This window comes from Mycteria americana, chromosome 1 (genome assembly GCF_035582795.1).
Source record: "Mycteria americana isolate JAX WOST 10 ecotype Jacksonville Zoo and Gardens chromosome 1, USCA_MyAme_1.0, whole genome shotgun sequence".
Classification (NCBI taxonomy): domain Eukaryota; kingdom Metazoa; phylum Chordata; class Aves; order Ciconiiformes; family Ciconiidae; genus Mycteria; species Mycteria americana.
Window position 1 is genome coordinate 94,857,418 of NC_134365.1, and position 20,484 is coordinate 94,877,901.

Here is a 20,484-nt window from a genome sequence, read left to right on the forward strand (position 1 = left end):
AGCCCAGAATAGAGGTTTACATTGAAAAGTTTTAAAGAAACCATAGGTAAAGCAGATTTCACTGAGGCAGGTAGATGAGTAGGACTTAGGGCAGGCATTTGAGGGGGTGCAGGAGGGAAAGGGGAGGTCTGCGAGGAAGGTTTGACTTTGAGGCAGACAGGAAGCAGAGAGAGATTTCAGTTCGCAGCCAGGGAAAAGCGTAAATGCTACATCCACCCTGGCAATTTTCACTTGAGATCGTTTCATGGTGTGTCTGTATATAGCAGCTGAAGTACCTCTGAAAGCTATAATGAAGAGTACCAGAACACAGTCTAATTTCTTGGCTCACTGTTCGGGCTATAATTTTGTCGGTCTTGCCTCAGCTCAGTGTTCTCGGTGCTTTTAAGTAAAAATGGTTCAGATGGTTTTAGCTTCATTGCTCTTTTAAGGAAACACGGCTCGTGCAATCATACCATCTCTCTGGCCCTTAAGCAAAGATTTTGAGCTCAGTGACGCAAGCCTGACAGAGGCAGTAGCAGCAAACCTACAGAGGATGACATTACTCCAAGCCCCACGCAAACTAGCAGCCCGGGGAGAAGAAAGGCAGCAGACCAGGCTCTGGTGCTGCCTGCTCTCCCCGGTACGCTGCTGTGCTTGCCTGGGACAACTCTCCCGCTCAGACAGGGAGTAAGAGGAGCAGCCGGGGTTACGGTGGTGGGAGGAAGGCAGAGGTCTCAAACCCATGGGAGGGCAGACCCTTCTCCTCCCACTGCTCCTGGAACAACTCATTTCTGAAAAAAGTGGAAATGGGCTCTTCTGTTATCTTTCTTGAAATAGAAACTAAATCTCCTGGAGCATTCTTGCTCTACTCACGTGTCACCTTGGCTCAGGGCTAGAAAGTAAAAATTTGGCAGAGGCAACACTCGCATGAGGCTTAAGCGTTCGGTGTGTGTTGCGGGATACGTGGGCATCTCGGCCAGAGGCGATTAGGACACTCCAAGTCCATCTAGGAGGCATGGTATCTCCCCACATCCTCCCCAGTGACACGGATGTCTGCTAGTCAGTCACACAGCAGTCTGGAAGGGAGAGGTGGCCAGAGCCGCTGCCCTGTGAAAACACCCTGTGGGGTGGCAGCACCGTGCCACCCAAAGCGAGAGGTAACTCTGGGTGGGCACTGGGGCCAGAGACCAGTCAGTGACAGGAGAGAGCCACAAACATCCCTTTCAACTCGCCTGCGTGCCCGTGTGTGTGCAGGCAGCCTCTTACCTCCAACAGGAAAAGAGGATTAAAAATTTCCGCTAGCTGTGAGACGAGCGTATTGCCGTGACCAGTGATGAGAGAAACTGAGAGGTCAGAAAACCAGCACAAACACCCCAGAGCCGCGGGCGCCAGACAGCCGGGTTTGAGCAGGAATCCCAGGTGTAGGACGGAAGGCATCAGTACTGTTACTGATAATGCCAAGACCCCAAAAGCCCTTTAGGATGGAGGAGGTGCGAGGGAAGAAGAGGGGCACGGGCACCACAGAAAGGGCTGATGCTGCAGCAGACCTTTGCTAAGGAGGGATCCTGTTTGCTGAGGATCCTCAGGCTGAGGCGGAGGGGTGGAATGAGAGAAGGAAGGACACTGACTTGAGGAGCGAATGTAGCTTTAGCATTTGGGTTTGGCTCATAGAAGCCCTCCTCCAGTTCAAACTGAGCGACTGTTCCCATAACCAGTCCTGCCTCCAGCGGGGCTTTGCTCCCTTCCAGCGACGGAGAGCCGTCCTGTGCAGAAGGGGCAGTCACGCTACCCGAGGAAAACCCACACACCCCTCCCTGCCCCGAGACGTGGCTGCGACAGGCGCTTAGCAGTAACCTGACTTTCTGAGATTTAGGGCTGCTTCGAGAAATGACTTGACAGCCCCAGCTACTGAAAGGCTATGCCTCATGAGAGGCCATGGTGAGAGCCCCAGCTCTCACCGTCACAGACCAGACAGGTTCGTTTTCCGAGGCGGGAAGGAGGGGCAGAGGTAACGACAACCCTGCAGCTCCACGGCTTCTTTGCATGAAAATGTGAATGGGTTTCCCTGGAGAGCAGAACAGTACTTTTGAGCACTGATGCTCTTTTTCTTACATATGCATTGGGCCTCCAGCATTTTTCCTCCCGTATCTCCTGGAACTGCTCCATCCGGCTGAGGCCCGTGGGCTCCCTGTGCAGCGTGGAGCTCGTGGGGAGACACCATGAGGTGGGGTACGGCAGTATGATCCCCCAGCCCCCTCCACAGCCCTTCCTCTGTCAGGCGTCCCTGCAGAAGTCAGCCTCCTCATTTTTAAAAGCCTCGTCTCCTCTCCTCACAAGCAGCAGCGATTGCCCGAGACTGGATGCAGAAGAAAAGTAACTGCAGCAGGATCCATCCTTTCACAGACAGGCTGCAAAACACGTATTCTAGCACAACCAAAATTTAAAGAAAGGAAAATAGGATCAAAACTGTAATTTTAGAGAGGGGTTTGGTGGGGTGCTGGCTTTATCCAATCAGCCTGCTTTATGGGATGCAGAGCCTGAAGTCCCAGTTCTGCCTAAGAGAGAGCTCCTCTACCCCAGATTATGCCTTAGGTGAAGCAGAAGAAGGACTTGGACCTGAAAGTCCCACCCTAATACCTAACCACCGGATGAGAAAGAGAGTTGTTATGCTACCACCTACCCTTGTAGTAATATTATTTTGCTGTATAAAATCCGCTGCGGATGTAATTTACATGACAAACATTCCCTGCAGGCTAAGCTCACGTTGCTGTGTGCTGTGCGGGTTTGGGATGTCCCACCTCTTTCCAGACTGCTGGAAGAGGGAACAGGGAAGGTAAAGACTGAGCAGAAGGGAATCAGTATCGGCAGGATCTGAATCTCCTGTGAATCTTATTTGACGTGAGCTGTGGTAGCTTCCTCCCATTTCTCCAAGGAGTCTGTACTGGTTCTGCAAGCTGCTGTGCATACATTATCCTGAAGCTGCTTGAGTTCCTTTTTGGTTGCCGCTGCGAAAACAAGTGAGTTTTGTAAAAAATTTAAAGCGCCTGAGGCTGAATAGGCATATCCTGCTTAGATGGTACGAGTATGAACTTAAGTTTCATCAGAAGTTTGTGGGTTGTGCCAGCCAGGAAAGCTCTGTTTACTTTACATCCATCAGGCAAGGTTATTTTCATGGCAGCACAGGATAATTCAGGTTGGGAAGGGTCCCCCGCGGGTGTCTATTCCAGCATCCTGCTCCAAACAGGGTCAACCATGAGGTCAGGTGAGGGCTTTATCCAGCCAGGTCTTGAAAACCTCCGTGGATGCAGAGTATTTTAACAACTCATTGTCAGGGGGGCATCCTGGCTTGCAGGATGAGTGATGGAAGGTTTATTCCACCTGAGTGGCACGTATTAGACTCTGCACCTCAAACACTGGCTGTAGTGACAGCAACTGTGGTGTGGAAGCACAACAAATACCATTTGCAAACAGTCCTTTATGCTGCAGGAGTGCAGGGGACTAGCAACCCAGCCAGACATGGCAAGGTAGAGAGTGAGGAGCTTGGGAAGGAGCAGTAGTGGGGAAGGACAAATAGGCTGGGTGAAGCTGCCAGAGGTTGGGGGACTGGACAGGATGCTGAGACTGTGGCTAGAAACTGAAGGAAGAAACACAAGCACAGGCTGGAGAGAGACACAAGGGAACAGGAGTGCACGCTCACTGGACTAACCTAGCGCAGAGGAACATTGGGACTGATGGGCAAGGAGATGGGGAAAAATTAAGAGGGAACACTGAGATTTACCCAAGTTATTTGAAATCTTTACCAAAGAGCTTGGGGACACGTAGGACTGAAAAGAAGAAAAAAAAGCCTCTGCTGGGAATGGGTGGGAGGGCTTCCCCCCTTCCTTGACTGCTCCAGGCACAGTTAGCAAATGCATTTCCCTAAGGGTGAGCAGTATGGGACAGATGACAGCAGAAGTTCAACTGTACACTTATAAGCATGGTAAATGTAGTCCGCGTCACACCATTGTGGAGCTCCCAAGAGGACAAGGGGGCTGCAGAGTCCTTCATGGGTCATTTGGTCTAGAGCCTGGCAGCTATATCCTCCACCAAGGACATCTGCGAATGTGTCACCTGTAGGGACTAGGCAGTGACTCATCACACTCATCCAGTACCATCCACCAACCTGCCTCGGGGTAGTCACGGCCTTGGTTAAAGGCATTGGCGTTGATTTGTCCCCATCAAGTCCTGTATGGGCACTTCCACCATCCCCAGCCAGGCTAACGCTGGTACACTCACACCCCTCACACCTCATGGGTACGAGTGCTCTCTACAGCACTTCTCCTCCTACCACCCTTGCCCACAAAGAGATTAGCTTGGATAGCTGCCATCAGGAGAGACGATCCAGGCAGCCAGAGTCCCAAGGCACGCTTGTTAAGGTAACTAATTCATTAAAAATAAATAAATAAACTCTGCTCTCTGCAGTATCTCCTCTTCCTCTTGCCCACCTACAAGTTAGCCCGTGGCCACCCTGACCAGCGGGTGCATAAAGGGGAAGAGCACTGTCCCTCCTCCCTGCTGGGGCTGCAGTGCCGCTCCTGCAACTCTTGCATGCCTGGGAAGGGAAAGCTCAGCCCTGCAGCCGAGCTTCCTGCACCCTCGTGACAACCCACAGCAAGCCCCACTTGCTGTGCCAGAATTCATGGTGGGCACAGCCCAACCCTGGGAGAGAGAAGGCTCACCGGGATCATTTGTACCGCACAGAGCCCTCCCAGGGACCACAGTCCGAGGAGAACTGGGCCTCAGAGACCTGACCTAGGACCTCAAGGGAAGCCACATCTCAGAGACAGTGGCTGTAGTCATCCTCTGGCCATGGCAGATGTGGCGTGCTGCGCCTTCAGGCAGTGGTCCCAGGAGAAGGACACTTCCCCGACATCACTCTCCTCGCCGGCTTCCTCCCCAGTCACCCAGCACCCTTTCATCTCAGGTTTAAGGTAGTTTATAAGATTTTTTTAATTCTCTCCCTTTTTCAAATCGTCTCTACTTCCATCATTTTTTTAAACGAATGATTTTTTAAGTGCCAACTTTCTGTCCCAAGCCGCACGCCGAAGGGGTTTGCCTGTTCGCCTTCCGCAGCGCGGGCAGCCCTGGCCGAGGCATCTCCCCTGCCCCGCCACAACACGGGCGCCGCGGGGCCGAGCCCACGGCCGCATTTTGGGTTCCCAGCTCCCTCCTTCGCCTCCCAGGCGGAAGCAGGTCAGTCCCTCAGCAAAGCACGCCCTTGCCGCGGCCCCGGGCTCCAAAATTAGCCGAGAGCCCTCCGCCAGGTCCCTTTGGAAGAGGGGCAACCTCTCGGGCACTTGAGGACGGGAGGGGGAGCGCAGCCCCCGACCCGGCTGCCCCCTCCCCGGGCACCGCGGGGTCCCGGCCCGCCGCCGCCGGCGGGGCAGGGGCGGGGGCAGGCGGGGAGGAGGCGGCCAGCCCAGCCCCGCCCCGCGGCTCCGCGCCGGGAGGGCGGCAGGAGGGAGTGGGCCGGGCCGGGAGGCGGCGGGACCGGGACCGGGACCGGGACCGGGACCAGGACCGAGCCCTGCACGGCGGCGGCGGTGCCACGGCCCGGCGGGCCGGGGGTAAGTCCTGGTTGCTGACCCCCGCTCCCCTCCCGCCCGGTGCCGGCGGTCCCCTTCCCCGCAGCCTCCCCCCGGGTTTCCCCAGCCTCCCTCGGCGCCCGCGGCATCGCCGGGGCACACGGCAGCGCCGGGCCGGGGGCACGGCCGGGAGCCGCGGAGCTGCCGCTGCCCCTCGGGTGCGGGAGCGGCGGGCGCGGAGCAGCAGCCGCAGCCGGAGCCGGACCCAAAGCCGCGGCCGCGCCTGGACGCTGCGCTCGGACCCCGGACCCCTCCCCTGCACCCTGTACCCCACACACTGAACCCGCCCCCGGACCCTGCCATCCGGACCGGGACCTGCACCCGGACCCCTGCGAGGCTGAGACCTCCGGGAGGAGCATCCCTCCCTTTCCCTTCCGTCTGATCGTCCCCACGGCAGCGACCCTTGTCCTTGCCGCAGCTCGCTGCCCGGGCGGCCCGGGAGGTGGGTATCCCGGCACCCTGGTGTCCCGGTGTGCCTGTACCCCTGTGTCCCGCCACCCCCGTATGCGGGTATCCCGGTACCCCGGCACATCAGTATCCCGGTACTCCGGTACTCGCCTGGTTTGGCAGCACCCTGGCCGCGGGCAGAGCGAGCAGGGCCGGGGGGTGTGGGGCAGTCCAGGGCTGGGGGTCCTGGCAGGGCTGGGGGGGGAGCTGGGAGGGATCCTGGCAGGGAGGATTGGCCTCTGGGTGAGGGTCGAAAACAGTGCTTTAGGATGTAAGGGGCAGGAGACAGGGCAGGAAACCCGCAGGCAAACTGTGTAATGCGGTGCCTTAAGCCATTTGGTTATATTGTGCGTGATGTTTTGTTCATTCCCTGTCGTGGCTTTGCTTATCAGCCAGGCAGCTGCTCAATGTAGTTTTTTTCCAGCGCTACAGAACTAGCCTTTCGCGGCCCCAGACAACACAGATTTCCCAGAGCAGGAGCTGTGTCAGTGCAAGGGACGCTGCAAAATGAGTCCTGTCTTTGGGTGGCTGCAGCTGAACTGTTTTATGAACAAACAGTCCTGGACTCGGCAGCAGCGCTCACGCTACGGGAAATCCTTCAGATCCGGTGGAAGGCTTAACTTCTTTGTCAGGGGCAGGCAGGATAAAGATAGGGAAGGAGAGACAAGCACAGGCACTTTCAAAGAGCACACATGCCATAAGGGATTGTTTCACCTCTGTCCCGAGGGATCTGTGTTCACGGGACAGAGGGATGCTCAGTTTCCATCTCATTCAGGCCTTGTCCTCTCCCAACTACAAACCAGAAGGAGCAAGTGACACCAGTTTTAAGGATGAATATGTGCCAGGGTGCTGGAGCAATTTATACCTATTGCACAGCTACTCTTCCAGGAGCGTGTGCATCACAGATGCTGCTGTTCAAGGGGTGAGGTGGAACAAGGAGTAGTATTTATACCATGGGCATTGCAAACATTTTGTCCTTGCCTTTCGTACCTGTCATATTGATGAGTTCAGCGATGGGAGCACTAGCAAGGAAAGAAAAAAATCAGATACAAGCGATTAAATGTCACAGACCAACCCTGGGACAGCAGCCTTCATATACCTGGAAAAAATCATCCTCCTCCTAAGCAAGGAAGGGTACATTCCTGAGTACAATCATGAATCAATTGTAAGAAAAAGAAATGCAGAGTACCCTGCAAGCATCCTTCCATTACTTCATCCCAAATGACAAGTTGATTTGCTCTTCAGCACAGGAAGCACATCTTCTGGCCGGGCATGGAAAACACAGAGCACAGTATGGGTGAAATGGGGGCAGCACTGACAGTCAAGCTTTGGCAAGGCAGGCAGGGCTGAAGCGGGGTGTGATTTGAACAGAAAGCCTGGGACTGAAACACGTTGCAGGAAAAGAGTAATTCAGTAGGTGGTGCTTACTGCCAGGCGGCCAGGGTTCAAGAAGCTACTTGAGTATTGCAGGTGCACTCTCTCTGCCAGGCTGCTGAGCACTCGAGTGCGTGAAGTTACTGAAGACATTTTTTGATGAGGGAAGGGGGAGGGTACTTCCCAGAAGAAAAGATACTAGGTCCAGTCTTCTGAGCAAGCCCTGGTTTGGGTAACTGTGTTGGGTCTTCCTCAGCGTTACAAATGGTTGTCTTTCAGACTGCGCTCTTGCCCGCTGGCTTGCACTGTGGTATGACTTTGGTGCATCTTAAAACCATTGCCGCTTTCCATACAGCTGCACTGGTTGGTAAGATGCACTTTTCAGATGCACACCGGAGGTGAAATCTTGCATTCTTCTCTTGGCTTAGATTCAATGAAAAACAAAACAGGCCAAGCAAGACTTTACGTAAAGCTCTGTCTATATACGAGCAGAAAAAAAGACCTCTATAATTGGCTTGAAGTAGCTTTCATGAAGGAAGTATGAAAGTTGTACACCATCCACAACAGGTACTGTTCTCCAGAATTACTGTGATTTTCAGTCATCTCTTTGTCTTTGCAGCGGCATCCCCATGGCCCTCTTCACAAGAACCAGCAGTCATCCTAACACCACCGACCCCATTCCCTGTGGGGCAGACAACACTACAGAGTCTGACCTGCCACACTCACATGCCTACTACGCCCTCTGCTACTGCATCCTGATTTTGGCCATCATCTTTGGGAACGTGCTGGTCTGCTTAGCCGTGCTGAGGGAACGCACCTTGCAAACCACAACAAACTACCTTGTGGTGAGCCTGGCGGTGGCGGACTTGCTGGTGGCTACTTTGGTGATGCCATGGGTGGTGTACCTGGAGGTGAGTACATCTTTGGAAAGATTAGCAGAATTGAACCACAGTACAAGCTCACTGGTGTTAGTGCACGCTCTCAGGATAGGCCAGCTCTGGTACAGATAAAGTCCATTCACATTTTAAACCCCCAGCTAGCTCTGGGGCACTTGTGGGGTGGGTGGCAGCCCACAATGTCACACAGGTGGCCCTCGTAGTCTGGACTCATGCCGGACAAGCGCACGACAGTCCCACCCCTCAGCAGATACCCTGAGCCTTGCTCTTCCTGGCACAGCACAGCATCTCTGAGCTTGAACGGCAGCTGGGCTACAGCCAGTACTGTAGATTGTGGGTTCTGATGTGCTAATATCACTTTCATCTGAGCATCCTTGAAGCTGACTCCATCAGCCAGAGGGGTTGCCAGTGAGCACCATGATGATTCAGGAATGGCGGGGGAGGCAATAGGGTGGAAATTCCTCATAGGACTCATCTTAGAGCCCAGATCAATCCCTACTCCTGCTGGCCAGAAGACAAGCGAGGGCAGTCAAATCCTCGTCTCCTGCAGAGTTTAAGAGCCTTAAGGTCCATGATGTTAGGTCAGCTCCAAGCAACATTCCCCAAGCAGGCTGACAAAGAGATGAAGCTGAAGAACATGCTCCAAAACTTCTTTAAGTCATGTGAGCATTTTCACAATAACTTCAAAGGACTCATCAAGTCCTCAGGGTGTTATTCTCCATTTCCCTGATCTTTGCTCATTGGCTGGTGTAAAACTGTACTGGCATGACCGTGCACAGTATGGACAACACCATCACATATAGGGCAGCAAAGAGGGAAACCAAATCCCCTCACACTGCGGCAAAATCCTGAATTACTGAAGCCACTCTTGGGGCAAATATTTTTACTAAAGTAAATACATGAAGGTATGCTACAGCTGACATTTTTATCTGTTCTCTTCAGTATTTTTACACTGATTTACAAAAATTGGTAGGTCTAGAAAAAATCAGGGTGAACATCTATCAGCCTTAAGCTTTCAGCTGAGACCTAGTACCCTTTTCTCATGCTAACAGAGACAGAATAAGCCTCTGAGCCATGATCTCGCTGAAGCCTCGTGCTCTTTCTGCAAGGGGCAAGCCGGGATCAGGCTGAAGGGTAGGCTAAATATTCTGTTGGCAGTTGCGCACCTTTGGCTGACCTCTTTCCCGACAAAACAAAGCAGAAGCAAAGAGGGATTTTGACTTGAGCATATGGACTGCGCAGTGCGTGAACAGAAGGTAGGACAAGACGGGACAACACCAGCAAATGCCAGACCTACGATGTGGGTACAAGGAGATTTGATCGAGTAGCAGGGGACTGGCAGTGGCCTACAGCCCTCCTCTGCCACTGGAGTATGTTGGATAGGCAACACAGCTCCAAGCTTTGGCACCCAGCCTAGGCATTTCCCTTGTGTTAATCCAAGCCAATCTCCCAAACTGTGCCCACTGCAGTCTCAGCAAGGCTACAATTAAGAGAAATTAAGGGTTTTCTCTGTGTATAGGCATTATTAGTAGGGGCACTGATGGTTAATTATTTATGTATAGCATCGCTGTGGCGTGAAAGAACAAAGAGAGCACCGTGATGCTGCATGTGCGATCATGTTCCTAATGAAGTCAGTAGCAACATTGAGATTAATCTGTGTGGAGCGGTCCTGGAGCTGGCCTGCAGGATGTGTACAGCTGAGTTGTGTTACATCGAATGGTTAAAAAGCAAGGAGTAAGTGTGTGTGTGTGGGGAAGCCATCCCAGCAAGACAGAACTAGACTCTGCAATTTGACTGAAACTAAAAACTATTACTAAAAGTCAAATTTTATTTCAGACTGGAATAGTCCATCACCTCAAGCGTATTCCAATCTTTAATGAAATCACAATATGCTTTGCCTTAGAAAAGACTTAGCGCTTGCTCTCGCTGTGGACAGGGTGGGACTGAGGCACATCTGTGAGGCAGCCTCTGCCCCCATGCAGTACTGTGGTCACGATTTGTGAGCACAGCAGTAGGTCCGTTCCCTAGTTGTGTTTGTAGACCCATTCAAGATTCATTTCCATCTGTGGAGCTTGGGTAATCGAAGTAGCTGATCCAAGAGTCACCCAACAACAGGGAGACGAACCCCCACATCCCAAACCCAACCTACCACTCCCAGCATTGCGCAGTACCTCCTAGAGAACTAGGCTGTAGGACTCAGCAAGACTAAGATTTAAAAAAACAGACCAAAAAGACCCAAAGTCTTTTAGATATTTGCTGCTGTTTATGGGTCAGCAATGCTACCAATGAAGCGGAAATGGCATCATGCTTCAGTACACTATGGGCCAAGAAATTGCCAAGAAATCATTCAGTCCCCAAAACCGTGTACAATACCTATTAATCTACTGAATGTTTGCCAAACCAGACATCTGAGACCTGGCCATTATTTATAAAGAAGCTAAATACCTCAGATTTAAATGTCACTTGTGAACTTTGTGCTTTACACTCAGTTTTTAGAGCCATCTGTGGCCTGGACCTTCTCCGTGAAATTTGTCATTTTATCAGTCATGCAGACTAGAACCGTCTCTTTCTGAGAAGTCTTTTGGGAAGGCTGTGACAGAGCAACAATAGGAACATTTTATAACCTCAAAATCCTCGTCTCCACCTAATGAAGTTTCTGGCACAAAAATGCTATTCAGCTCTGTGTCTAGCAATCTTCTGGGGTCAACAGGTAGGTCTAATATACCAGTACTGCTACCCCAGTTCTTTACTGACCTCTGATGCTGTGGCTGGCACTACTGCTGAAGCTCACCAAGGTTTCTAAGACAGTGGCATTAGGGTATCCTGCCCACTGAATTTTGATGGTATTAAATGCCATCATGCCTTATAGTCATTGTATAAGAGGAGGACATGTAGCAGCATGGCCTGGAGCATCCTTCTCAGTCTTCTCACAACATCCAGTTCTACCTCCAAAGGGAAAAAACCTTCAGAAGATGATTGTCACTGAGGTCCAGTCTGCAGCTCTGTTCAGAGCGTGTGAGAGTAACGTTGCGTCCTCCCCTGTGGTTCTCACACCGGAGCAGTGAGACCTACAGCTGCTCTTTGAGCTCAAGGAGCTTGCCAGACTACCGTCAAAGGGAGGACAGACAGCTGAGTTACTGCAGCTCAGCCGTTTACCACTTGTCAGCAGGCCTGACTGCATGCATGGTCTTAGTTACTCCCACCATGCAAAAACATAAGCAGCCATTTCGCAGCTGCAGGGAGCTAACAGCACCCCCAAGATGAACACCCTCTTAAGCACAAAATGCTTAAGTGAGCATGCTTAGATGCACTGCTGCTTACGTGCCTGCCATCACCTGATGCAACTTCGTGTTCGTACTTTCCCATCCATGAACTCAATACGGCATCATTCTACATATCTGATTACAGAGATTCTTTTGTTTATTTTTACAGATTCAGAAGAGTGATGGCTTTGCATAAGTTTATGAATGCACAATGATTTTTTTTTTTTAAACTGGAAGACTTCTTATAGGGTTGGAAAGTTAAAAATAATGATACCACAATTTTGTGGATAAAGCAGGCTGGTCATCAAGAAAGATGAGGTGAGAACCTGACCTGAATAGTCTATAGGGAGCTTTAGCACTGATGGAGCCAGGATTTCATCCTGGACTCTATTCCCACTTCTGCCGCACACGCACTGAGTGGTAATGAGAGATTGTATCAGCTCATCTCTCTGTGGTTTGCTCTCATCAGCTGTAAGAGAATAATATTTGACCATCCACCTCACCCAGGCAGTTGTGAGGATTCATTCAATTAATACCTGTGATGTGCTTTGAGATTCCTGGACAAAAGGCACCAGGGGGATAAAGAACAGGTACCCTGCCAGCACATGAAAACCAGAAATGCACACTAGCAAGTTCTAGCTGCTGTAGCAAAGATGAGCGGAACAGAGCAATAAAAGGAAGAGCAGAAATAGAATTTAAAAAATTATGAACGAGGCCTGTAATAACAAGGCTTTTCTTCATTGTTAAATTCTGGAATAAATGCTGGGTGCGCGTACCCAACAGGTAAATATTAACTACTTCGCCGACTTCAGCAGAGCTACTCCCCATTTTAGAAGTTGTGGCTGGTGGAAACGAGAAGGGGTTTTAAGCCCAAACGTTTTGATCTGTCAAGCATCCTCTTAATACAAGCTACAGCTTAGTATGCAGGTGGTGTGATCTGAATGCATCATCCTGAGAGGGTTCACTTCAGAGCCATTCCCACCACCACCTTCTTCAGTTTTAATGGTTCACATTCTTGGGCTTAGCATTTGAATGTGCTCAGGACCTTGGAAACTCCCTCAGTTACGTGCTTGCACATCTGCTGGGCTAGCGGCAGCTGGCTTTCATGCGAACACCTGGCACCAGCTCCTGGTGAAATATCCTTCAGACGCCACAGATCGCACAGACACTGCATTGCATTTTGCCTCAGACGACAGAAACACCCCTTACTGGGTCCCACAGCAAAGGCTTCCAGCATTTATAATGTCTTTATATATTTTGAGGTCGTCAAGCAGATCTCAAAATCTGCAACTAAAGCAAAAACGGTGTGCGGTTTCTTTGAAAACTGAACCTTCCTGTTAAGGTTCCTAATTTCAGAGGGACAGCCTTCAGTTTGCACGCCTTGTAGCACACCTAATTGTGCAGAAAAGCTCTAAGGGTTTGGTTTGGTGGTTTTTTTTTCCCTTTGCGTGCTTTTTTTAAAAGAAAACAAAGGAGCCCCACAAGTATCAGAGAGCTGAAGATGACAGCAGAGTTCCCTACTGCATTTTGCAAGCCAATTCCCATTTCTCTCGCCTGCATTCCTTCCAAGTCAGGGGGTCTAATGGAAGACTGCCTCGTTCACTACCTGACTTCTGACACGTAGCAGCTGGGTCCAGCAGAGAACACCCTAAAGACACAGCTCACCTCAGCGAGGTTCTGCGCCCATGTGTGGGAATGCTGGCACAATCAAAACCATTTACATTTCTCAGGATTATTTCTTAAACAACTCTGAAAACGACTCGCACAGTTGTTTCCTGAATAATACTGAATACATTCTGTATTTATACAAGTGCCTCTCTCTGCAGGGAGCCGCATCCTTCCTAGGCATCGACGCTAGCTGCAGCGTTGACCCACTGCCTTGGACGCCAAGCTTACTTGTGGCACCCTCTCCAGCCTGATCTGGGATGGGTTTTTTTGAGTGAGTCTTGAAAACCTCCAAGGATGGAGCCTGCACAGTCTTACCAGGCAACTGGCTCCACTGCCAGTTGATGGTCAGAAAAGTTTACCTTCAGAACCAGTTTGCACCTTTCTTCTTTCAACTTATGCCTGTTGCCTCTTGTCCTCCCACCACACACTGCTGTGAAAAGCCTGGCTCCATCTTCTTCGTAACACGGCTCCAACTTTCTTCAGCTCCCTCTAGGCACTAGGGGACTGCTGTTAGCCCTTCCCCCGCAAAGCCACCTCTTCTCCAGGCTGAACAAGCCCTGTTCCCTTAGCTGCTCCTCACAGGACAAGTGCTCCAGCCCCCAGGGACTGTCTTGGTGGCCCTCCGCTAGTCTCACTCCCGTTTATCAATGTTTTTCCTGTACTGGGGCCCCAAAACCAGATGCAGTACTCCAGATGCGGTTTAAATCTAAGCAGAGAGACCGGGAACTAGTGCCAGTTCCTGGTAGCTTCCCAGGATCCAGCTGAACCGGCAGGATCTACGGGGCCGAAGGCTAAAATCCAAGCTCTCTCCAAGCAAGGCCCTTCCTCCCTCTTTCTCTCCTACCCTCCTTCTCCAACCAGCGCAGCGTTGGATTTGTTTGCTGTACTCATCCAACGGGCTTATGTGTTGGAGGGCAGGCTGTCTCCTTGTTCGTCTGCTGCAAGGAGCAGGAGATGGTCTGCTGAGGCAGACCATCTCGCTCGGCGTCAGGCTATCATCCCAGCCCCGAGGGGAGCAGTGCTACACGGTGGCTGGAGCATATTGTTGTCAACCGAAAAGGTCATCGGCAAGAACTTCATGGCTGGGCCAAAAAATGCGTTTCTCCGTCACAACGATTGGCCACAGCGAAGCTTTCACGATTACACACTTCAGATTAAAAATTCAAAACAACCAGAACAAAAGCTAGACATGGTAGCAAACCAAAACCCGTTATCCAAACAGCTTGTGAGTTCTCACTCAGATCTGATAATCAAAATCTGTAACTGAGATAAGAATCCAAATAAGGTTTTAGAGAAGCCTTGGGTCTCAGGTCTCTGTTTTATACATAAATGCATAAAATTTTCAGTACTTTTCCAGCTCACTGCCTGCAAGAGAACTCCAGCGGCTAAGCTGAGAACCACTTTCAGCCCCTAGATTTGCTCAGATAATCCTTAATCAAAGGATATATAGAGTGATATCAAATTTAAATCAATTTATCATGCTAGGCCTTAAGGGAAGGGGTAGCTGCTATCTATTTCTTCACCCTGCCTCTCTCTGTAAGAGTAACTAAAGGATTGAAATCATGATGTGGCTCCTTCTCCATGACCTACCACTGTGTTATCTTGCACACAACATAGGTGCATCAGTTTGCCTCTGCACATCACAATGGACATGAACTCATCTAGCTGTTGAGATACTTGGAGGAGAGCACCTCCTTATACATAACTTATCAGGACTCGGTGCAGAGCAAGGCTGACAGTTTTGTGGTTGCTGGTGCAGGTGACCGGAGGAGTCTGGACTTTCAGCCGCATCTGTTGTGATATCTTCGTCACCATGGATGTAATGATGTGCACAGCCAGCATTTTAAACCTCTGTGCTATCAGCATTGACAGGTGAGAGCCAACAGCATCCAGGGGGATAGTCTGGAGATGGGGGTCGGCCCTGTATCCAAGAGTGGCAGGGACAAGGAATTGGGGTTTGCACGGGCAGCATCAGTGTCTTCAGGAACACGAACCTCCCTGCAAGCCTGTCCCTGCCACTACTGCTATTAAATTGGCTCTGCCCATCATGTGCTAGAAGATGTCAGCACTTAAGAAAAGGGCAGAGAGACACAAGCGATAAGGCATCACCAGTTGGTAGTCAACCATATCCTCATGCTTTTTGAAGGCAGGAACCAGAATTGGTCATCTAATTCCCACCGAGTCTCAAAGAGGGTTTCTCCTTCTGGAGACCTTACTCATGAGTTTTTAATAAACAAAATCCTGCCATATACATAGGGAGGGGTGAAGATTATTGCTGTGTAAACTTCAGCCTTGCCCTGTTTCTCTGCATCTTAAAACTGAGCCTGTTTTAAGCAACGCTGAGGGCTGGGAGCCAAGACCTCAGCACACATGGTGCTGTTAGGACCGACGAGTGGGGAAAGGAAAAAACACTGCATGCGGTACCTTTGTAATATGTGGTTCAAGGGTAATCATACGAAGCAGCTCTCAACACTGGGTTGGTCCAGTGTTCCTGCATGGGAATCTTTATCCCCGTTTCATTTTGGCTCTGTCTGCAAGGAGCAGCCCCTGGGCTATCCAAAAGACGAGACTCCTGTGCCTTCCACATCCTAGCCTTGCTGAGCTGCATCCCCTGGGGCACCCCGGCAGCCGAAGGCCCCGGGCACCTGCCGGTGGGCAATCCTCCGGCTGTCAGCGAGGCCAACACCAGGGCAGGCAGCTGAGGCACGGAGCATAGCAGGCTGTGGTTGCTCCAGAGACTGCTCTTTCCCAGCAGTGCACATATAACCCTAGGGGCTTGAGGGATGGGGGTTTCCTGGGGTTTCTAGATCCATCTGGTATCCAAAACCTTGTAGCTTCACAATGCCGGCAGTTCTGCAGAGCGTTCTCTGCAGTGCTGCCGACTAACTCCGATTTCCTCTGTTCCTCCCCCCGATGCCCTGCTTACCATTTCTACAAATTGCTGATCCCATCACCTGGTCTTCTCTCCTTTCCTCTTCCATTTCTTCACCACATTCGCCATCATGTTCCCTACATGGCTTTCATTTCTCCTTTTAAAACCTGGTCCTTTTCCTCCCTCCATTCTTACCTCTCCTCTTTCTGGAACTGGTTGGGCCCACAGATACACCGCAGTGGTGAAACCAGTTCAGTACCAGTACAGCACTGGGCAGAGCTCCTGCAGGAGAGTCTCTCTGATGATTGTGATAGTCTGGATGCTGGCATTCGCAGTGTCGTGCCCTCTCCTCTTCGGCTCCAATACTACAGGTAGGTGACATGCCAGACGATAGCATGCAGGGAGGGGTTGGAAATGGAGCTGCCCTGTGTATGGCCAGGTCATTTAGCGTGGGTCCTGCAGACTTTCCAAGTCAGAGGAAATTTTAGGGAACTAGAAAGCTATGAAGGGTGAGAAAAATCTCCAGTGCTGGAGAGCAGATGTGCTCTTGTCTGTAAACTTGCCATTTGCTCAGGCAGACACTGACTATTGACACTGACGCTGACTCTGAGGACAGACCTGCCTGCTTTACTGCCAAATCAATGCCCATCAAAGTGTCCAGGTCTACAGATCCCCCCAAACAATCACTCTGCGCACACAGAGCAAATCTCCAGACGTGCAGCACGTGCAACACGCACACACACATCAGACTTACTGCATCTTGCCGATATTAACAGGTCCAGACACACAGTTTTAAATCCGATACAGGACACATTTCTAAACGGCAAGGATTGCATATTGGCACTGCTTATGAGAAATCTCCTTCCCATCCAACTGGCTGTCTGCTTCCTCACCTAATCCCTTGAGGAGAGCAAACAATTTAGCCTCCTCCTTGGAAGCAGGTTGGTCTTTCTCCTTCCCCTCACCTAGGGCGGCCCGTTCTCCCTGGAGGCAGAGGGGCAGGGGAGCCTTCCTCCCCCCTGAGCCACAGGCAGAAGTCCTCTGCTCCCCATCCACCCTCTGTGCAGCGCTTGAGGCGAGAAGGGGACAGGGGGTGGGGAGTGCTGCTGTCCCCCCCTGCCTGGAGCAGACAGATGGGGGGAAGGCACACCTCTGCATCTAGACAGCTCAGATGCTGCCAGAGGAATAGGAGAAAGGACGAAAAGAAAAAGGATCCTCTGAGAAAGGATGGGAATAGACATGAGAGGAGAGGGCAGAGCTGTTGGCCAGAAAAGCAGGCAGATGCATGCTGGGTCGTGCTAGATGGCCCTAGGCAGAGTCCACTTTAAGCATCAGTTAGGGGAGGGGGTAGGCCACAGTATAATTTGCAACAGCAGAGATAGGAGACACTTGCACTCCTTAGGCTGCCTTTGTCCCCAGCCACCTTTCGACTTGCTTTGCCAACGCACCAGAGCCTCCTTGTACTAAACCGAAGCAGCTCAGCCGCTCCTCTCTCTCTCTCTCTCTTCTCCTCCCCAGGGGATCCCAGTGTCTGTTCCATATCCAACCCTATTTTCATCATCTACTCCTCTTTGGTGTCCTTCTACCTCCCCTTCATGGTGACGCTGCTGCTCTACGTCCGGATTTACCTCGTGCTAAGACAAAGGCAAAGGAAGCGAACCCTCACCCGGCAGGGCAGCCACAGCGCCAGCACCAAACCGTGTTATGCACACAAAGTAAGAGCCACATGAATGCAGTAGGAGCTGTCAAAAAGGACAGGGCATGCATCATCTCTTCTCCTCAAAGGGTCAAAGCACAGAACGGAAAGCATAAAGAAAGGACATGGCATGTTTTCATCCCATCCCTCACTCATACACCATGATATTTGAGATGCAGAAGCTCCAGCTAAATCCTTTTCAGCCTTCTAGAAAGAGGATACTCCCTGTGTATCTTTGCCCTCCAGAACCAAGCAACTAGAAAAGAGCGCAGCCTACTTCAATATTTCTTCAGAGCAGGGCTTTCTCAGCCATGCAGAAGTCTGGCTAATTTCTTCATTTATTGATTTTAATGTCTTCATTTATTGATTCTTGCTCTACGAAGCTTTGTTCTCAAGGCTTCACAGGCTTTAACCTAGATTATTTTTTAAAAAAGCCTCTTCATCTGACAGACTTAAGAGGTCAAAATGCTCATGGTGCACAGAGCATTTGTTCCACTGACCTTTCTAGATGAAATATCTGCAACCATGGGAACCAGCACCATGGTTTGAAAGGGATCACCTGGTCATGCATATCTGCTTGTTTTACCCATTTTCTCACAGTGAAGCTACATTAAAAGGGGGGGGGGGGGGGGGATGGGATGTTGAGGGGAGCAGGGCCAACACAAAAATACAAGTGAAAGGTTAGCAGAGCAGGTGTTGCAGCTCTTCTTGTTCTCGTACTTCTCTCCTTGGTGGGATGGAGGCAGAGAGTTGTCCGGTGCTGGTTCACCCCTCTGATAAGCCAAGGTCAGTCCAGAGGATATGGTGAAAACCTAAGAAGCAAGTGGGGCTAAGGAGTCATCCTTGTCATCCTTTGACCCAATGAACGGTTTGGATGGTTCCCAGTTCCTCTGTGGCATCCTCTTTTGCAGGAACACACGGAGAGAAAAGCCTTGCCAAACAGATGCCAAGGCACCTTTTCCCCCTGTCTCCCACTCAAATGCTCAGGCCAGGAGATGTCTACCAAAAGGAATTTGCTGACTATCTTCAGCCTGCAGCGGTACCGCAGCTTCTGCCACGAGGCATCCCTCGCCAAGACACCAGGGACTACACAACACAGCAGGCTGGAAGAGAGGAGAAAGAGTACGAAGCCAGGACTGGAGGTACGGAGGCTCAGCGATGGCAAAACCATCAGCTCTTTGAAGCTAGCACACCAGCAGCCCCGGCTGATCCAGCTTCGGGAGAGGAAGGCTACACAGATGCTAGCTATTGTCCTGGGTGAGTGAGAGCCACGCTGTCTAGTGGGGTGCAAGGGGTGGTGGTTTGGGACTTGCAAGAGCAAGGAATCTCCTAATACAGTATTGAGATTTAAAAAATGCAAGCCAGGCCCAGACTTCAGCTGTCACTGCTGCACAAACTCAGGAGAGACAACGGTGGGACATTTAGGGATCCTTAAATGTTGAGAGCCAAGTATGGTAGTGTTTTATTTGCTATGTTTTGTTACCCTTTTGTTTTAAATCAGTGTCCAACAAGCCCTGCTAGAGGGAGCAACAGCCAAGACCTTTGCTTTCCCTTTTCCTTTATTTTATTATTATTATTATTATTATAAAGCTGGAACAATCTTAAGTTTCCATACACGCAGCAGCTCTTAGGTCCAATTACGGAAGGGGAAACTGAGGCAAGGAGCAGCAGAGGAACCAGCTCATAGGGCTGGATAGAGAAGCTGGCAGGCTGGTGCCCCAGTCGCCTGCCACAGTCACCAGACGCACTGCTTCCCCTCGTTAACTCCGTAGTAGAAGGGAAATAATGCAGCCCTCGTCGTAACTGATTAAAGCAGCCAAGGCAGCAGGCTTTCCCTCTAAGTTGTGGCCACTTGCTTTTGTCTGTCACCAGGCCACTTCCGAAGCCCCACATCCATTCACATAACTGGTCCCAAGGAGCCTGAGCTCTTGCCAAGTCCCTCTGTATCAGGAATAAACGTCACCTTCAGCGTTTACCAAATGCAGACACGTGCATGGAAATAGTGAGAGGATGGATGGAGAGGGCACGGGTGCAGGCCCCTTTCCAAGTAGTTGCTTCTCTAAAGTCATGGATTGTTTTCTCCCTCTCTCTAAACCCAGGGGCGTTCATAGTCTGCTGGCTGCCCTTCTTCTTGATTCACATCCTCAACGCCCACTGCCCATCCTGCCACGTGCCCCCGGGGCTTTACAGTGCCAGCACCTGGCTGGGCTACGTGAACAGCGCCCTCAACCCCATCATCTACACAACCTTCAACACCGACTTCCGCAAAGCCTTCCTCAAGATCCTCTGCTGCTGACCGCGGGGCTGGCCCTGGGCTGCACAGGCTGTGGTTTGCAGCAGACACCTGGACTGGGGACAAGGCGCGGGGCCCTTCCCTCCCTCTGCTTTACAGGCTATGGGGCGTGATGCGCTCCCGGCTGCTGTGAGGGGTGGTGGTCGGCGTGACGTGGTCACTGCCGACAGCCGGGCACCTCTGCACCAGAGCGAAGAGCAGGAACACACCCCACCTGCACAGCTGGCTTCCCGCACCGAGCCTCAACGCTCCTGCTTAAGAAAGTACGAGTGCAAGTGCTTCCCACTTCTGGGGAGGGAGGGGAAGAAGACACAGAGGCAAACCAGTGGGTCCCTCAGCGCTGGGCACAGCGGTGCTGAGAGGCAGACCCGG

The 20,484-nt window shown here is 51.3% G+C and overlaps 1 protein-coding gene across 1 annotated transcript; it reads left to right on the top strand.

Annotated features, from left to right (window-relative positions):
- Nucleotides 1-8,053: 8,053 nt before the first annotated feature.
- On the top strand, nucleotides 8,054-20,193 carry DRD3 (dopamine receptor D3). Its single transcript, XM_075491805.1, has 6 exons — nucleotides 8,054-8,335; nucleotides 15,011-15,123; nucleotides 16,352-16,494; nucleotides 17,642-17,838; nucleotides 18,731-19,076; nucleotides 19,919-20,193. The coding sequence occupies exons 1-6, from the start codon at nucleotides 8,054-8,056 to the stop codon at nucleotides 20,113-20,115; spliced, it is 1,278 nt and encodes a 425-aa protein (XP_075347920.1). The 3' UTR covers nucleotides 20,116-20,193.
- Nucleotides 20,194-20,484: the final 291 nt, after the last annotated feature.